The sequence below is a fragment of the Miscanthus floridulus genome, unplaced genomic scaffold, assembly GCF_019320115.1.
Source record: "Miscanthus floridulus cultivar M001 unplaced genomic scaffold, ASM1932011v1 fs_419_1_2, whole genome shotgun sequence".
Classification (NCBI taxonomy): Eukaryota; Viridiplantae; Streptophyta; class Magnoliopsida; order Poales; family Poaceae; genus Miscanthus; species Miscanthus floridulus.
The window spans coordinates 11,527-28,912 of NW_027096723.1; the positions used below are offsets into that span (position 1 = coordinate 11,527).

At 47.5% G+C, this 17,386-nt stretch overlaps 3 protein-coding genes across 3 annotated transcripts; 2 read left to right on the plus strand and 1 right to left on the minus strand.

The window, feature by feature from the left end:
- Positions 1-598: 598 nt before the first annotated feature.
- LOC136531710 (uncharacterized) lies at positions 599-1,084 on the minus strand. The gene has a single exon (XM_066524366.1). It carries the CDS (start codon positions 1,082-1,084, stop codon positions 599-601), a length of 486 nt encoding a protein of 161 aa, XP_066380463.1.
- A 1,543-nt stretch (positions 1,085-2,627) lies between these two features.
- LOC136531709 (large ribosomal subunit protein uL1c-like) lies at positions 2,628-6,322 on the plus strand. The gene is made up of 7 exons (XM_066524365.1): positions 2,628-3,016; positions 3,131-3,310; positions 3,406-3,460; positions 4,087-4,214; positions 4,552-4,635; positions 5,708-5,833; positions 5,922-6,322. The coding sequence occupies exons 1-7, from the start codon at positions 2,678-2,680 to the stop codon at positions 6,057-6,059; spliced, it is 1,050 nt and encodes a 349-aa protein (XP_066380462.1). The 5' UTR covers positions 2,628-2,677; the 3' UTR covers positions 6,060-6,322.
- A 4,318-nt stretch (positions 6,323-10,640) lies between these two features.
- On the plus strand, positions 10,641-12,720 carry LOC136531711 (protein RETICULATA-RELATED 4, chloroplastic-like). Its single transcript, XM_066524367.1, has 3 exons — positions 10,641-11,330; positions 12,270-12,338; positions 12,460-12,720. The coding sequence occupies exons 1-3, from the start codon at positions 10,704-10,706 to the stop codon at positions 12,718-12,720; spliced, it is 957 nt and encodes a 318-aa protein (XP_066380464.1). The 5' UTR covers positions 10,641-10,703.
- The last annotated feature ends 4,666 nt before the right edge of the window (positions 12,721-17,386 follow it).

Here is a 17,386-nt window from a genome sequence, read left to right on the forward strand (position 1 = left end):
CAGCCGGGAGTGCGTGGTGCGCACGATCGTGGGCGACGTCAGTCACCACAACGAGAAGCTAAGCTAACTGCAGGACGAGTACGGACTGAATACAAGCCTGACACTGAATAACTGAATGTCTCAACCCCCCCAGTCGGTGCAGTCTTCACACATTCATCGGGACGACGCACAGACTGGAGCGAAATGCTTCGAAGGTCGCTGTCGATAATCCCTTTGTCATCACATCGGCGTACTGCTCACCTGTTGGAACATGCAGAACACGCAGATCGCCCATCTGAACGCGTTCGCGGACAAAGTGTATGTCCAACTCGATGTGCTTGGTCCTCTTGTGGTGAATGGGGTTTGCCGACATGTACACCGCAGAAACATTGTCACAGTAGGTGACCGTCGCCTTGGTCACGCCACAATGGAGCTCGCCGAGGAGTTGCCGGAGCCAAATGCATTCCGCCGCGGCGTGCGCGACAGCACGGTATTCCGCCTCAGTGCTCGAACGAGAGATCGGCGGCGGGGGCACGGTGCCAGCGAGGTAAGCCTACTGTGGCTGGGTGCCGGGGCGTGGACCCAGAACGCCAGAGCCCGGGACGCGGAACGGCATGGGCTAGGCCTGCACCATGCCGGTCCAGGGGTTCAGCCCAGGAACCCACGCTGGAGCCTGAGGACGAGCAGTAGAGGTGGTGCCGGAACCGCTTCCTTGACCACGCCCACGACCTTTCTTCTTGGGCGCACGATCAGAACGTGGAGCTGAGGCGGTTGCGGGCACCGATGGCTTGGAGGTCGAGCTGGAACCGCTATCGCCGGAGACAGCAAAGGTGGAACGTGTGCCGGCAGTGGCGAGCAGAGCTTGGTGATGTGCCGACTTCGCCTGTTCCTTGTCATACTGCTCCTCCAGCAGCAGATAGGAGCGGGCCGACAAGAACGTGCGCGGCGGGTTCTTCGCGGTGATCACGGGGACGGTGTGCCGGTACTTGGAGCTGAGGCCGCGAAGCATGTTGAGGACCTGCGAGGTTTCGCGGACCGGCTGGCCCACGTCGCGCAGTGCGTCGGACAGCTGCTTGAGTTTGCCGGTGTAGGTCGTGATGTCCATGTCGCCCTGGACAAGGTTTCGGAACTCCGCCTCCAGGTAGACTGCCTGTGGAGCTCGTTGTCCGTGAACTGAGCATGGACGGCGTTCCAAATGGAGTAGGCAGTAACTTTGGGAACACGAACAATGGCGCGGACATCTTTGGCTATGGAGTTGTAGAGCCAACTCAAGATGCACTGATCTTTCATGACCCAGTCCGGATCACGGCGGTTGTCAATGGTTGGCGGAGAGGAGAGGTGACTGTCGAGGCCGAACTTCCCAATGAAGGCGTCAAAGAAGCAGCGCCATTCGGTGTAGTTCGATTCGGCGAGGTTGAGCTCGACGGGGACGTGCGTCTTGATGTTGACCGTCTGCAAGACAGCCGTCGTCGCGTGGGGAGGACAGGAGCGTCGAAGGAGGCTTCGTAGGAAACGGAGGAGCCAGAGGAGGAGGAATCGGCGTCAGACTGGTTGAACTCGAAGAGAGGATTGACGTCCATGACGCCGGGAGGATGAGCAGTGGAGAGAGCAGCAGTGGAGGACGGCGTCGCCGGAGGCGAGCGACGGTTGCGGAAGGGAGGCGAGCAGGATCAAGCTGCGGCAAATGATACCATGTAGAGAATGAGAATGTGGCCAACAATCGTGGTATTGCATCTCATTGAGTATATAAAGTTACAGCCGGAAGTGCGTGGTGCGCACGATCGTGGGCGACGTCAGTCACCACAACGAGAAGCTAAGCTAATTGCAGGACGAGTACAGACTGAATACAAGCCTGACAGACTGAATAACTGAATGTCTCAACAATCGTAATCATCAGTCGTCACCTCCAGAGGGTCGTTCTCTTGAAAGCCCAGTTGGCAGCAATCGTAATAGCCAATAGGAATCCACCAGGAATGAGGGACGAAACAAAGGACGTGCAACTCCGACCAGAAAAACGATCACGGATAAGCTCGATCACATTGGATCATCCCATCTCCAAAGCACAAAATCTCGCTAGGAAGTGAAAGAAAAACCCACATGCCACGCTGCCAGTTTTAGTACAGCACAGGCCCTGGAAAAAGGAACAAGAACTCTAGAAGCAGCAGCGCCGGCTTGTCCTCCCACTCGACACACAGCTCGCAGCCACACACGGGGTCCCTCCCTCGTCGCTGCCGCTCGGGCCCCACACGCGAACCGCGACCACCACACACCTGTCCGGCTGCCTCGCGCGCCTCCGCACGGCTCTCGGGGCTGAGCCAAATCAGGAGCGCCCCGAACACCGGCGCACGTCTCGGCCCAGCCAACTCGCCGTGTTTCTCCGCGCCCGTCGCCCGCGCGGACACGACACGAACCCGCCCGCCCCAACCCAAGATCCGGCAGGTAACCGGGCGTTTCGGCCGAGCCAAATCACTGGAATCAGGGCCGGGGGAGAGTTTTCCAGGCGCCACGCCCGTCATCCTCGCGAGTCTGCGACCGCGAGCCCGCCCACGCCCAGCCCTATCCGATGAACACATCGGCATCGGCATCGGCATCGGCTTTCGGCTATAACCCGCGCTCGCCCGCGCTGCCACTTCGGCATCTGTTTCTATCCCTCCACTCCCTCTTATCTGCTTCCGCCCTCCTCCCCCCACCCTCCACCATGGCCACAGCCGCTGCGGCCACCGCCTCCTCCACCTCCCTCCTCGCGCCGGCGGCCAGCACCACGGCGCCGGCGGCCTCGGGGCCCAACGCGCTGTTCTTCCCCTCCTCCGTGCCGTCGCTGCGCGCCTACCCGCGGCTCCTTCTCGCGTTCCGCCGCCCCGCCGCGGCCGCCCAGGGCGCCGTGCTCGAAGAAGAGGAGGCAGAGGCCGACCAGCGGGGCCAGTACGACGACGACGACGACGACGACGACGGGTACGAGGGCGGGCGCGGCCCCCCGTTCACGGCCCCCACGCGGCCGCGCACCGGCAAGGCCGCACTACCGCTCAAGCGCGACCGCGTACGCATGCATACCATTGAATACTCCCCCCTCCCCTTCGTGTGTGGTTCCTGTTGCGTGCGTGATTTGTGTATGGCCGGCCGGTGACGCTGAGCTGGTTTTGAGGGTGTGCAGACGAGGTCGAAGAGGTTCCTCGAGATACAGAAGCTGAGGGAGATCAAGAAGGACTACGACGTGCCCACCGCCATCTCGCTGATGAAGCGGATGTCCCACGCCAAGTTTGTCGAGTCGGCGGAGGCGCACTTCCGCATGAACCTCGACCCCAAGTACAATGACCAGCAGCTCCGGGCCACGGTATTGTTTCTTCTTTTTCCTGTCGTTCTGTTCGGGTTGCTTCTCGTGTCCTGTTGCGTTCGTTGATTTGTGTTGGTCGTGCGTCGTGAGCACAGGTGAATTTGCCCAAGGGAACAGGCCAGTCGGTGAAGATTGCGGTTCTCACACAAGGTGGGTGGTGATTGAAACACGACGTTAATGTTGTTGAGCGATAGTTAGTACAAGCTGAATTCATGTCAATTGCAGTATATGATGCATGGGCTAATTGGATTGGATCACTGTGCTAGTGGGCCGTATTTGTGATTGTTCTGTTTGACACTATTGCCTCATGTGTGACTATGGGTTTAATCGGAAACATGCTTGTCTTTATTTTTATGCAAACTTTGTGTACTGATATTAAGGGCTATGCTATTCGATTACACCAACCCGATTGGTTAGTTTGGTATTTTTCCTCTTAAAGTATCATGTCTTCTTTCAGAGTTCAAATGCAACATATTGGATTGGACAAATTTAGTTCGTCTTTGGTAACCTGGCAGAAGAATATTACAATCAGTTTATTATGTTCATGATGTTTCTACTTCTTCGTTTTTCACAATAAGTCACTTGGGAGTTGGGATGGTGCTATTTTTGTGCTGTCCACTTAGCAAACCCTTGTTGAATGACGGAAACTTGTCTTTCGTATCCTTTGTGAAAGAAAGATAGTCATGCTTTTCTTGTCATGATCATAAAGATGGAGGCACCAGTAGTTGAAATAATCATGATCATTATGCATTAATAATTGTTTTCTGACCTTACAGGTGAGAAAATAGATGAAGCTAGAGCTGCAGGAGCTGATATCGTAGGTGGAGAAGATTTGATTGAACAAATAAAAGGAGGATTTATGGAGTTTGACAAATTGATTGCATCACCTGATATGATGCCTAAGGTATGAGCTATTAACAGTTCTGCCTTCATTTCAGTTTACTATTGGAGACTGCCGCAAAATTTGAAACGAAATATTTAGTTGTGCTTACTATCAGTCTTAAGTGTCTTACCTGTAAACTGTTAAAAACGTTGTTTTCTATAGATAAAATAGATTGGCTATAACAAGCTAATACAGGAATACATGTGTGGGATGTTTGATTCTTTGATAGCTAATGCTAAACTAAATGTCCAAAATTCTGTATATATTTGTTGCATGCTTTGCCATGTTCATTGAAACTTTCAACATGGGCTCCCCTTTAAATGATTATCAGGCTGAGTTATTTCTGTTTACTTTTTAGGTTGCCGGCTTGGGTAAGATTCTAGGACCAAGAGGGCTGATGCCTAACCCCAAAGCTGGCACTGTTTCTCCAAACATTACTCAGGTATTGAGGAAGTCAATACAGATTTTGTTTGCCTCAGATTTTTCATCAATATTGCTTCTAAATCGTTTGTCTTCATTGCTTAGTCTGGGCACTGTGACAAGATTTAAAACTTCACGCCATTATAGTATTTAGCTGACTTCTAGGATTCATGTATAAGTATCTTCATACCTTTGTCAGTTGCATTTACTTTCCTGTACTCCGATAATTTAAGGCTCTGGCATGGACGCATGGTGTTTTTCTTGAACACATGTTTGTAATTTAATTGTGCCTAGCAGAGTTCAGGAAGTTGAAATAGTTGGTTTTACTGATCGCCTAGGAGGAAGCTAGATGAGACACATGTTGGAGGATATGGAGCGCTGTTGGTCACCGGTGGTAATAATATTATTATGAAATCCTGATTCACCCTAGACAGTAACATAAAGCATTGGCAATAATAACTAGCAAAAGTAGTGAGGCAGTTGATTGAGGGATATGACCTAAAATCTGGTCCAGTTTTCACAGTTCAGTTTATTTTATTTAGAAGCAAGGCTGAAAGTACCAAAAACTCAAAATGGAGTAAGGTCTACTGACATGTATGTTGTTATTCATTTGGAAAATGTGTTAGTTTCACTTTTATATTGAGTGTGTGAAGTGTTTCTGCGTCCATCCTTGCCAAGACTTTAAATGCTGTGTTAATGGAGGACACAGTACAAGACATTTGACCTTGTTACAGATTATGGTTCTAAACTTCTGGTGCATGCTCATACTCCTCCCTCTCCCTCTCCCTCTCTCTCTCCCAGATATAAAGTCATGCCGACTTGTGCGCCAGTCATACGCGTTTTAGGTGTGACCATCATTGGCCAAATGTTATTGGTATTGGTATCTTAATAATAGATCTACCTTGGAAATGCCAGTCATACGCGTTAAAGTAGGGTCCAGATGTCCTTTTGTTCATAAGTCAAGGGAGTATTACTTCATATTTGAACATATATGAAAAATGGTTGTAAATTTGAATCAATTCAACCCAATTGTAGTGATAATTGTCTTAGGAGACCAATGAAATAGATTGTGCTAATTGTGCGAATGGTTCCAGGCTATCGAAGAGTTCAAGAAAGGGAAGGTTGAATACAGAGTTGATAAATCAGGAATTGTCCATATTCCCTTTGGCAAGGTTGACTTTCCGGAGGAAGATCTCATTGCAAACTTCATGGCTGTTGTTGTAAGATCTATGTTCCTACAAAACATCTATCTCTGTTCACCATTTTACTGAGGATAGTGTTGATATGCTTCTTGCTATCCATTCACAGCGCTCTGTTGAGAGGAACAAGCCATCTGGTGCTAAGGGGATATACTGGAAAACGGCGTACTTGTGCTCATCCATGGGACCTTCTATCAAGCTAAACATAAAAGAAATGCTTGACTATGGTTTGGACTCATCTGACTAGATGTAACCACAGGCACCAGTTAAGTCAGATTAACTATCTGCCCCTTGCGACAAATGAGCAGAGACATGGTTGTGGGGTATGGCAAGGAGGTGCTTAGGTACAGTTTTTTTTTTCAGTTTTACGGGCACCCATCATCAGAGCAGCTAAAGTATGCCCAGATCGACAAAGAGGTGGTCATGTTGGTCATGTATTTATGAGCAAATTATGCATGGTTGTAATGTTTCATATTCTGTCAATAGTCATCCTTGAGCTTAAGCCAGCAATTTATTTTCACCTCTCATTAACATAAGTACTTACCGTTCATGTTTGTGTTGGCGAGTCAGCTTGTATTTTCATCCGCTTACCCGTACAAGTTTTCAGCCTATTCGGCTGGCATTTTTGTGCTGTGGCTGCAGGTTTCCTTCTTTCCACTACTGTAGCTATTGAGGACTAGCATTCGGCTGCTGTAACAGCAGCGCTGCAATATGCGCAGCCGAATAGGATGCTTGAGTCTCACCATTGTTCATTTCCTGCAGTAAATCTTGATGCCTTTGGATTCTACCATGAGCATAGACCTACCATCTTGTATTGTAAATATAAAGGGCCACAACTCAGTTGACTATCAACCAGTGGATCCAAACACATTTATCTTATACCATTTTACCTTTTATGCAATTTACCCTTTCCGCCCTAATTTCTTCCAAGTTCCAACTCCTATGTGTTGTTCTTCGCTCATCTCCATGGCATGAGAAGGCACGTGCAACCCAATGTGTGTTTGCCTCGACGGGTCCATCTCGGCGAGCGTTCATTGATTTGTTCCGACGAGACCAGATCATCCGATTTTCTAAACCATGTGGTCCAGTTTATGAGGTGCTTGGTTCTTTAGTCCCTTTTAAAATTTATGTCATATCGAATGTTTAGATACTAATAAGGAGCATTAAATATAGATTAATTATAAAATCAATTACATAGATGGAGACTAATTTGCTTGACGAAATTTTTAAGTCTAATTAATCCATCATTAGCACATGTTTACTGTAGTATCATGTTGTCAAATCATGGACTAATTATGCTTTAAAAGATTCGCCTTGTAAATTAGTCGCAAGTTTATAATTAGTCTATATTTAATACTCTATGTATGTATATGTATCAAACATTCGATGTGACATAAATTTTAGGAGGTGCTGGACAAACCAAACAGGCCTACCGTGCTGCAAGATGCATCTCTGCAGGTTTCAGGTGATGATGTCACGTGACGGTGCGTTTTAGTATCAGCACTCCTTTTGGCAACTGCTAGAGACGAGTCGGTGGTCTATTCAATCGTTGTTGCGAAGAGTTTAGCGTTAAGGACTACACGTGACATATAAACTCCTAATATAATATTGCGCTTGCAATTAACTCACATCTTGTGAGAAAAAACTGCATCAACTAGAGATTATTTAGGCTATCCAAATTATGCATCCGAGAATCATATACAACAGTCCACGCTAAATAGTATGTATCCCTAAGCTATATGGAACATGTGTCTATTAACTATCATGCATGGACACCCTAACAAATCTATATGTCGTTGAATAACATGGTGAGTCCAATCCATTTCTAGCTTAATTCGATCAGTAATGCACAAATAGTATTATTGCTTCTGTTCTTGATGATAAATTAGATTGGAACTTGAAACATAAGTTGCTAAATTGGTAAATATATGAGACCCAGCTCATGAGCCGAATTGCGGTTGTGCCAGGGCTACTGTAGCTATAACATTCGAATTGGACTAGGTTGAATTCGGGCTACTGTAGCAACAAGTACCATAGCTGTAGAAAACACGGTGCAGCCAGAAGTTTAGTATCGTACCGTGAATTCTGAATAGCCAGGGCAAGGATGCGTAGTAATATTCGGTTAACCGTTTTGCGCGAAGCGAGGACGAAAGCACAAGCGGGTTACTACGTAGGAGGGGCCCACCTCTCGGTAGAGTGGGGCCTGGGCCGTGTGCCGGGCTTGGGGTGTTACAAATGGTATTCAAAGCCAACTCTCGCGGTTTCACGGACGTATGGCTCGGGAGCTCGAACATGCTGCGTATGGCTCTGCAAGAGCATGGCACTTGGGTCGGGGAGCTGGGAATATGAACATGGCCAAAAGAGTCGATCCTGAACATTTCTCCCGTACGGGTAAGCTGGTTCAATAGCCCGACGAGGACGTCGAACCCATTGAGGGTGGGTAGATGTGAGACCCAGCTCATGGGCTGAATTGCGGTTGGGCTAGGGCTACTGTAGCTGTAACGCTGAATTGGGCTGGGCTAAATCCAGGTTATTGTAGCGACGAGTACTGTAGCTACGAAAAACACTGTGCAACAAGAAGTTTAATACCATACCGTGAATTCTGAGTTCATCGAACCAGCTTAAATAGCCAGGCTAAAGATGCGTAGTAACCTTCGGTTAATCGTTTTGCGCGAAGCGATGACGAAAACACAAGTGGGTTGCTACGTAGGTGGGGCCCACCCCTCGGTAGAGTGGGGGCCTGTGCCGTGTGTGGACCTGGGTGTTACAATATATTACTCTGGAAGGTTTACCATAAAGATTTAAAAGTTGCTATGTTAAAAAAAAGGCCAGTTCTAATATTGTTGGCTAAGACAGCAGCTGAATCTAAGAGGGTTCTAGTTCTGTTCATGATCGGCTGGAGTCAAGTCAATAAGAACTAAGAGCACCCGATTTTACATACCGCTTCACTTGGTTTTAACACAAAAAATTCCAAGTAGTTGATCATATTTTGGCAAATACGATTTCGGATTTGAACAAATGTAAATTCTACGTACCATATATTCTCCTCAAGAAATTTATTTGCCAATAGAATGAAAAGAATTCCTAGATAACCATGATAATTCAGCACATATCAATTTCTCCTCCAAATTATTTAAAGCACACAAAGTATCAAATTCAATATAACCAAAAGTACGTAGACACACAGTAACTTTGTTTCAACCTTTTCAGTAGCAATGGGAGAACATTTTATTTTTTATCACAAGTATTTGGCTCCAAAATAAAATTGTGGTATAGGAATAATCATAGCACTATCGCACAACTCTTCGGCGGACAATCATCATTTTGTTCGTTTGGACTTGTTTGGCTGATAAGTCATAACTGAAAGTACTGTTGGCTGGTTTGGTGTGAGAGAAAAATACTGTTCGTTGGCTGATAAGCCATAACTTATAAGCCAAATACGATCCAACGAACAGGCTGCATATCGTGACAAAGGTAAATTAAGAGATGGTTCCAATATAGCATGATTAGTGGACAAAAATCAGCAAATGAAGTGAGCTCTCACCTAAAGTAACGACTTCTTCTTTTTCTTCCACATTTTCTTCTTTTTTTTGTGTACATACTACAAAATATTAATTCTAACAAGTGGCAAAACAACATGTTTATTTTGTAACAAATCTGATTTAGACGACGGTATTATAACATTTGAAACAACTCGTTCTTTTTATAAGAGGTTAATTCTTTCTTTTTATCTGCCGTTATAAGATCTTCTAAAATTTTAGCAAGTCATAGATAAAAATGTAATTTTCTACCGTTGTGTTTGAACAAGTATTTATTATCAATCATCCAAAACATTGTTTTTTTATATTCATGGTTTATCGAACAATAGTTTGACTCGTTAACTGCACGACCTAAAATACTGGCTCAACACGTTGAAAAATATAAACGAGCCACTAAGGACAGGAGCAACACGTGCGAACACGCGAACGAGCCAGTGGCTCAGTGGTAGTACTCGCGGTGGCGAGTCTGCCCGCCAGCGTTCGATCCGTGGCGATCGCAGCGCTGGTGCCGTACCCGGGTGCAGGCTGTGCAGCACCTATTTATAAATAGTGCCTCTTTCGCGTGATGCCACAATAGGATCGTGACGTGCCCGTCGCCTACGGAATCTGAGGATTTCGGTGATCTCAACAAAGGACAAATCTGAGGATTTCGGTGATCTCAACAAAGGACACGGTCTTCAGATCTGAGTGTAGTTGTAGATTTGTTTGTACACGAATGGTGTGAGTAAGTGAGCGTACGTACGTGTGTACGAACAGATACTACAGCTGTACCCAGACAAGAGGCAACCCAAAAAAACACGTGCGAACACTTCCTGGTGGTTTTGGCACAAAGTAACAACATATGCACCAAGCAGTTGAGGTTATAATTCTCCCAACGCACACCACTACAAGTCACTTTAATTAATCTTCTGATATTTGCTTTACCTTTTTAATCATAGAATCAGTGACAAAGCCTGTTGAATATGACCACAACGGCGGTCTTCACCGTGCTCCCCATCCTTTGTCATAGCAAGCTACCGTAGCTTTTGAAAGCTATTCTGACCAACTGCGAACCCACTAATATTGTGAACTGATTTGGACATCTGACGGAAGACTAGGAAGGCTGGAAGCTGAGATTACTATCCAGCGTGTAGTGTTTTTTTTTTGACAACACCTACCACTAGTCCGCTACCAACCCCTGGTGGACTCGCTGTACAGGAAAAGGCAGGGGGCCCTCCGGTGGGTCGTTGGCTCTTCTCCTCTTCTTCCCTCCTCAACACCTCCCCCTCCCGGTCGACGGCCCGCTCCCAGCTCCCTCCCAAAAACCCACCGCCCCCCGCTTTCACTCCACCCCACATCCACACCCCCGCGCCATGGCCTCTCATCGCCCCACCTCCCTCTCCTCCCCCGCCGCTCTCATCCACCTCCGCCTCCAGCCCCTCCCCAGCATCCCGCCGCTCCACCCCACTACCCTCCCCTTCCCGCGCTCCCTCCCGCTCCACCTCCCCTCGCTCCGCCTCAACGGGCCCCACCTCCCTCCCCTCCCGCTCGCCTCTTCCGGCAGCGGAAGCGGCATCACCGGAACCGGCAGCGAGGCCGACCTCCCTCCCCTCCCGCTCGCCTCTTCCGGCAGCGGAAGCGGCGTCACCGGAACCGGCGGCGAGGACGGCCTTCCTCCCTCGGGCGGGGGAGGCGGAGAGGGAGGGGGCGATGGCGAGGGCGAGGGCGACGGCAGCTACGACGCCGCGGTCAACAGGAGGGAGGCCCTGTTTGTTCTGGCGCAGCTCGGGCGGAAGCTCGAGAGCCTGCCGGCCGACCTCGCCGCGGCCGTGGACGGCGGCCGCATCCCGGGCGAGATCGTGCGGCGGTTCGTCGACCTCGAGGCCTCGCCGGTGTTCAGGTGGATTCTGCAGTTCGGTGGGTTCAAGGAGCGCCTCCTCGCCGACGACCTCTTCCTCACCAAGGTCGGCATAGAGTGCGGCGTTGGCATCTTCACCAAGGTACGCTGGAATTTCGTAATTCTTTTTTCCGGTATTTATTTTCTGTAAGTTTGTGGTTCAGATCATCAGATGTGGTCCGGTTCGATGGGGTTTGACCGATTGTGGTGTCAAGCCTTTTGTAGTCCGGGCTCAGATGCCAGGCCGATTTCCTGGCTCAGATTTTATTTTGGGACTCGGGGCTGGGATGTGATGGTAGATGCGTGCTGTCCCGATCCTGGCACTGTTCCGTCTCAGTCAAAATGATGCTTGCTTGGGCGTAACCGGCCTAATTACGTTTGTTTTGGAGTTTATTAGGCATACCCAAATGCCTTTTGTTCTCTCAAAATAAAGGGAAAAAAAGAATAACCTCCTTGGAATCTTGATACTTTTTTCTATAAATGCGAAAGCAAATGCTGATTCAGTAGACAAATAGGAATAAAGTAGCCTTTGTATACCCTAAAGTATAATATTGCTCCAAAATATAAGTGATTCTGTGAATGACAAGAGTATAGTATAGCATTGTTCCCTCACTTTCGTTTTATATGTGTACCGCTTGCCATTGCCAATATGCAGTAGTGGCCCACTGTTGGCTTTATATGTGGTCGTCCTATCAAATACAAACCTTTTGCTACTGAAAACCCTGGGGCACACAAATTTATGGTATATGCATGGTTGAAGAACATTTATCAACTGTTCAAATCAGAAAGATTACTGCAGTGCAATGCTGGTTGGTCTAACAGCATTACTGTTGAAAAACATCATTATATTCCTATTTGATGCCCATATACTACATCTTTATAGGCCTTTTATTTATTCATTTTCTGTTAGCAGTATGACTGAGCTTCGTTTGTGCCCGCCACGTTTCTGGACCTGGTTTCAGTTAGATGATTCTGTGTTTTAGTTAGCAAGTTATGTATAATTTGTTGCAGCTAGTTTGACATAACTCCTTTAATTTGCTAGACTGCTGCAGAGTATGAGAAAAGGAGGGAGAACTTTGTCAAAGAGCTTGACTTTGTGATTGCAGATGTGGTATGCTTCTATAAGTCCCTTTTGCTTTTTTTCATTGTGATCAACTTGGCATTTTCCTTCAATATACTTTAATGTTAGGAACCATTTTTTTTGCTTCTGTTGTCTTGTCATCATTGTTCAGGCCAGAGAATTTATCTTATTTTCAATGCCTACTCTGCTCAAGTTGGAGGTGCTTTCATGTCTTCTTTGGATGATACAGCAAGTCCAACAAATCACACTTTTCACGCTTTCCATCTCTACCCTCCGAGCAGGGGTTGAGGGTCATGGAGGCGAAACTGGGCCTCCGTCCCCCCGCCCCTCTGACAGCAGTAGCTTTGGTAATGGGAACGGGGATCTCGATCTTCCGTCAGGTAGCGGTAACTATCGTTGTGGCAGAGAATGACACACTGATCCGGCTTCAGATCGAACCCTGCAATCTGAGCACCACAACTCCTCTGGTTATCAACCGAGACACGAATCCGGGTGACCTTGCCAAGAAAGCTAATCCCTGCCTACGCAACGAAGAACACAAGCAAGAATAAGAAAGAAAGCAACCAAATTGCAGATGAATGATTAATCTCACGAAGTTGGGGTCTCACAAACCGATGAACGGCGAAACTGTTCTTGACAGATTAATCTAAGCAAAACCCAAACCCTAAGGGAGGGGTGCGGCTGTTTATGAAGACTCTACGGTCGTGCAAGACCCCTGGACGTGCCTCCTAATGAGCCCAAACACGATACACGGTCCAACGGACCAAAAGACCCTGATAGATTCTGGACGTTGACTTGTTTCGACGATTCCCGTTGATTCTGAAGGGCTTTTGACGTGAGACCACTTGGATTGGCTTCCTTATCAAATTAGCTTTCCAACCATATGTGGATCGTCGAAAACGGAGTCCGGATGCGTCCTGGGTGACTAGTTTAAGGCAGACTGGTCCTGGAGGCCGAGGCAGACTAGAAATCATGTTGGACTGGGCCTCCGGTTTCTGTTGAACGTCCTTGCTGGTCATCAACGCCTCCACCTCTTCCTCTAAGTCTCTCGTGACCCTCTTCAATGTTCCTAAGCAAGATAACATCATTAGGTAGTAGTCTATTCTCAAAAGTATGAAAAAGATCGTTTAAGAATGAGCTCACCTCTAAATTGAGTTGATGCATTCGAGCCCGGGTCATTGGACCTTTCATGACGGTTGGAGGATCAGCAGGTACATCCGAAGGAGTGATGTCCTTATCATTTGGTCGTCTATAATCTTAGTTTTGGTAGCCTATAATCCTCATGGATGCTTTATACGATTGCATCTGTAGTCATACCTGAGAAGCTTCAATAGCTAGTACAACAGTTGTTTTTGCAATTAGTCCCTGCTTGCTTTTGGTTCACCCTTCGTCACTGCCTCTGAGGTCAATATAACATGCTAAAAGTGAGTGAAAATGACCATCCGTTATCTAATTCAGAAAATTTGGGACATATGTAGTGTTTTAACATGCTTTGAGCTCTTATCTGTTTGCCTTAGTGATGGATAAGGTCACAAGGGACATACAAGGGGACATCCCTTGGTGTATGCTTTTCGCGGACGATGTAGTGCTAGTTGATGAAAGCCGGATACGAGTGAATCAGAAACTGGAGTTATGGCGGGAGACTTTGGAGTCCAAAGGTTTTAGACTCAGTAGAACTAAAATTGAGTATATGAGATATGACTTCGGCACTACTACTCGGGAGGAGGAAGATATTAGTTTGGAAGGTCAAGTAGTGCCTAAGAAGGATACCTTTCGATATTTAGGATCAATGCTACAGAGAGACGGGGATATTGATGAAGATGTTAGCCATAGAATCAAAGCAGGGTGGATAAAGTGGCGCCAAACATCTGGTGTCCTATGTGACAAAAGGGTACCACAGAAGCTAAAAGACAAGTTTTATAGGACGGTGATTAGACCTGCTATGTTGTATGGTGCAAAATGTTGGCCTACAAAAAGACGACATGTTCAACAGATAAGTGTCGCGGAAATGCGTATGTTGCGTTGGATTTGCGGTCATACAAGAAAGGATCGAGTTCGGAACGATGATATACGTGATAGATTAGGGGTAGCACCAATTGAAGAAAAGCTTGTCCAACACAGGTTGAGATGGTTTGGACATGTCCAACGGAGATCTCCAGAGGCACCGATGCGTAGTGGAATCCTAAGCTAAGATAGTAACGTGAAGAGAGGCAGAGGAAGACCGAAGTTGACTTGGGTAGATGCGATAAAAGAAGACTTGAAAGGATGGAATATACTCGAAGACTTAGCCTTAGATAGGAGTGCTTGGAAAACAACTATTCACGTGCTTGAACCTTGATGCTTTCTGCTGGGTTTCAACTCTAGCCTACCTCAACTTGTTTGGGACTTAAAGACTGTGTTGTTGTTGTTGTAGTGTTTTAACATGCCTGTCTGAAAGGACCTAGGATGCAGCCCAAAGGAGGGTGGATAGGCGTTTCTGAAAATTAACATCTTTAAATGAGAAAACGATTTAGTAATGGGAGTTTCCGAGTGGAAACTCCAAATCAAAGTAATACAACCCCTCACAAGTTAGCCACAGAGTATATAAAAGATACTAAATAAGTTTATGGAGCCAAACACCAGCAACCAAAGAGTTAAATCAAAATACAATTAAGTTTGGCACAGGAATCAATACCGGACGTGTCCGGTATACACGGTTTCAGTGAAACAGCTTCAAACTTGCTCCTTTCGATTTCTATCTTCAAAACAAATTGCAGGTACCTACTAGTGATGACAAGATACACAGAGAACCCGCACAAGAGCTGGAGCAACACAAATATCGAAAGAAATGCAAATTGAGACACGATATTTGTTTTACCGAAGTTCGAACTCGTTTGAGTCCTACTCTCCGTTGAGGGCGTTGCGAGCGACCCAACGAAGGTCAACCCTAGAGGGTACCACGAAGGTCACTCTAGCCGGAGTCTTTTCCAACTCCTTTTCCTCCTTTCACTAGTTGATTCTGAGGCGGCGGAATTGACCGTTACAAACTTTCCGAGGCACACCACAATCTCTCGGGTGCTCTTCGGCGACGTCTAACCGTCTAGGACCGAAGAGTCCAAGAGTAACAAATGCGAATCACGAGATTAGACAATATGCACAAATGCTCAAGTGGTTGGATTTTTCTTTTTTCAATTTCTCTCAACCCACTAATGAATTTGGCAATTTGGATCACATACTCACTAAGAGAGGGTTTGGGAGAGTTGGCAAGGCTTAAAAACGTGTGGGTTCACCAGCAGAATCAGCAGCCTCCAAAGGTGGAGGCTTGGGGGTATTTATAGCCCCCTTTGAAGAACTAGCCGTTTTCTAGCCGTTGAAATACCGGACACGTCCGGTATGACTTGCACTGCACCAACGGTAACTGAGTAAAGTATCGTTGTGAGGCGTCAGAACTCCCGACGAATGCCGGAACTCCCGACCGTCAAAACTTCCGACCCTCAGCTCATTTGAAAACTAGCCGTTGGGCTCTGGCCTACTATACCGGACACGTCCGGTAGCAATATCGGACACGTCCGGTGTGACCAGTTAGTTAACTCTCCAAGTCAGTTTGGTGTCGGGACGTCAGAGCTCCCGACGAACCATGTTAGAGAAACACCAGTGACCCTACCATACCCGGACAGGTCCGGTTTGCCCGGTCACAGAACAAAGTTAGTTTCTCTCTTCTCTCTTTCACTCAAACCTCACCAGTGTTTTTAAGGCGTCGCTTTGGCGTCGCTTAAGCGCCAAGGCGCTCCACGCGGGACGCCACAGCAGACGACTCGCCTTAGATTCATATGGCGTCCGCCTTACGACCGTGGCGTCCAGAAATCGTCGCTTTGGCGTCCGATTCGCGCCAAATCGTGCATGGCGGGCGCCATACGCGGGAGAATCGGCAGGAGAAAAACGAAAGAGGGCAAGCACGAGGGAGAAAAAGTCGTGCGTAGATGGAGCGGGCGCGCGGGAGAAACAGAGCAGGCGCGCGGGAGACCAACCAGTGAGCGGGAGAGCGAGAGGAATAGGAAGCCGCAGCTCGCTCGCCCGCGCCGCTGCATTCCCCCCCGCTGCCGTGGGAAGTTGCCGCCTACCCGCCCGCAGCCGATCCATGCAGCCGTGTCCTCTTCCCCCTCAAGAACAGCTTCCCCCTCTGGTCAAGTTTCGCGAGGAGCAGCCGCCTGCGAACCGCGGCCACCTCCCAATCGGCGCTGGCCTATAGGAGAGAGGGGAGCAAGAGACGGAGAGAGGGATTTGGGAGAAAGTTGCGGCGGCGCTGAGGAGAGAGGAATTAGAGAGATATGAAGACGTGCGGGGCACATGGGCTGCTGGTGGGCTGGGCCAGACCACTTCTTACTCCTCTGTTCTTTTTTTCGTTTTTCTTTTTCTGTTTTTCTTCACCATTTACTGCTCTGAGCTGTTGTTTTAAATTTTCCTTAAATTGTTAAGGCGTCGTCTTGCCTTACGCCTTACTCGCTTAATCGTAAGGCGGTAGTCAGTCACCACGCCTTGCCTTACCGCCTTGAAAACATTGAACCTCACATAGGTTGGCTTGAGCACTTATGAATAATCATCTATCAACATGATGCATCCCTCTTAATAGTACGACATTCCTATTTACTCAAATTCAAATGTATAACGAATTTAAACCTTTTGAGTTGATCTCTTTCAACCGAAGCCGTGTCTTTCAATCTTCATCAAGTGAGGGTGCCAACATGTCGATATTGATCCTTTTACTTGAGCATAGCCATCTTGAGCACGTGATTTGATTTCATTCATCAAATATGAATAATCCCAAATGTATCAAGTCACTTCTATCAAGCACTCCAATAGTGATTTGATCCTCCACATCAACATGACCATCATAGCTTGATTAGTATCTCAACTAAATGCAAGTACTTCCTTCTTCACCCTAGCTAGGTTCTTCGGCCGCCAAGCCGTCGCTTGCCCTTGTTAGTCGCTGAATTCTCACTCTTGGTAGTAGGAGAATTCTTACTCTCATCGAGAAAGGATGGCACTAGGAGTTGGAGCAATTTTCTTGTCTATTTCTCACACAAGCTCACACAAATGCC

Excerpts from the sequence above, each read along its gene's own strand:
- LOC136531710 (XM_066524366.1), bottom strand. The coding sequence starts at position 1,084 with ATGGACATCACGACCTACACCGGCAAACTCAAGCAGCTGTCCGACGCA.
- LOC136531709 (XM_066524365.1), top strand. The coding sequence starts at position 2,678 with ATGGCCACAGCCGCTGCGGCCACCGCCTCCTCCACCTCCCTCCTCGCG. Across the intron at positions 3,311-3,405 it reads ACCAGCAGCTCCGGGCCACG|GTGAATTTGCCCAAGGGAAC; the intron begins GTATTGTTTCTT and ends TCGTGAGCACAG. Across the intron at positions 4,636-5,707 it reads TTTCTCCAAACATTACTCAG|GCTATCGAAGAGTTCAAGAA; the intron begins GTATTGAGGAAG and ends GAATGGTTCCAG.
- LOC136531711 (XM_066524367.1), top strand. The coding sequence starts at position 10,704 with ATGGCCTCTCATCGCCCCACCTCCCTCTCCTCCCCCGCCGCTCTCATC. Across the intron at positions 11,331-12,269 it reads GCGTTGGCATCTTCACCAAG|ACTGCTGCAGAGTATGAGAA; the intron begins GTACGCTGGAAT and ends TTAATTTGCTAG. Across the intron at positions 12,339-12,459 it reads ACTTTGTGATTGCAGATGTG|GCCAGAGAATTTATCTTATT; the intron begins GTATGCTTCTAT and ends ATCATTGTTCAG.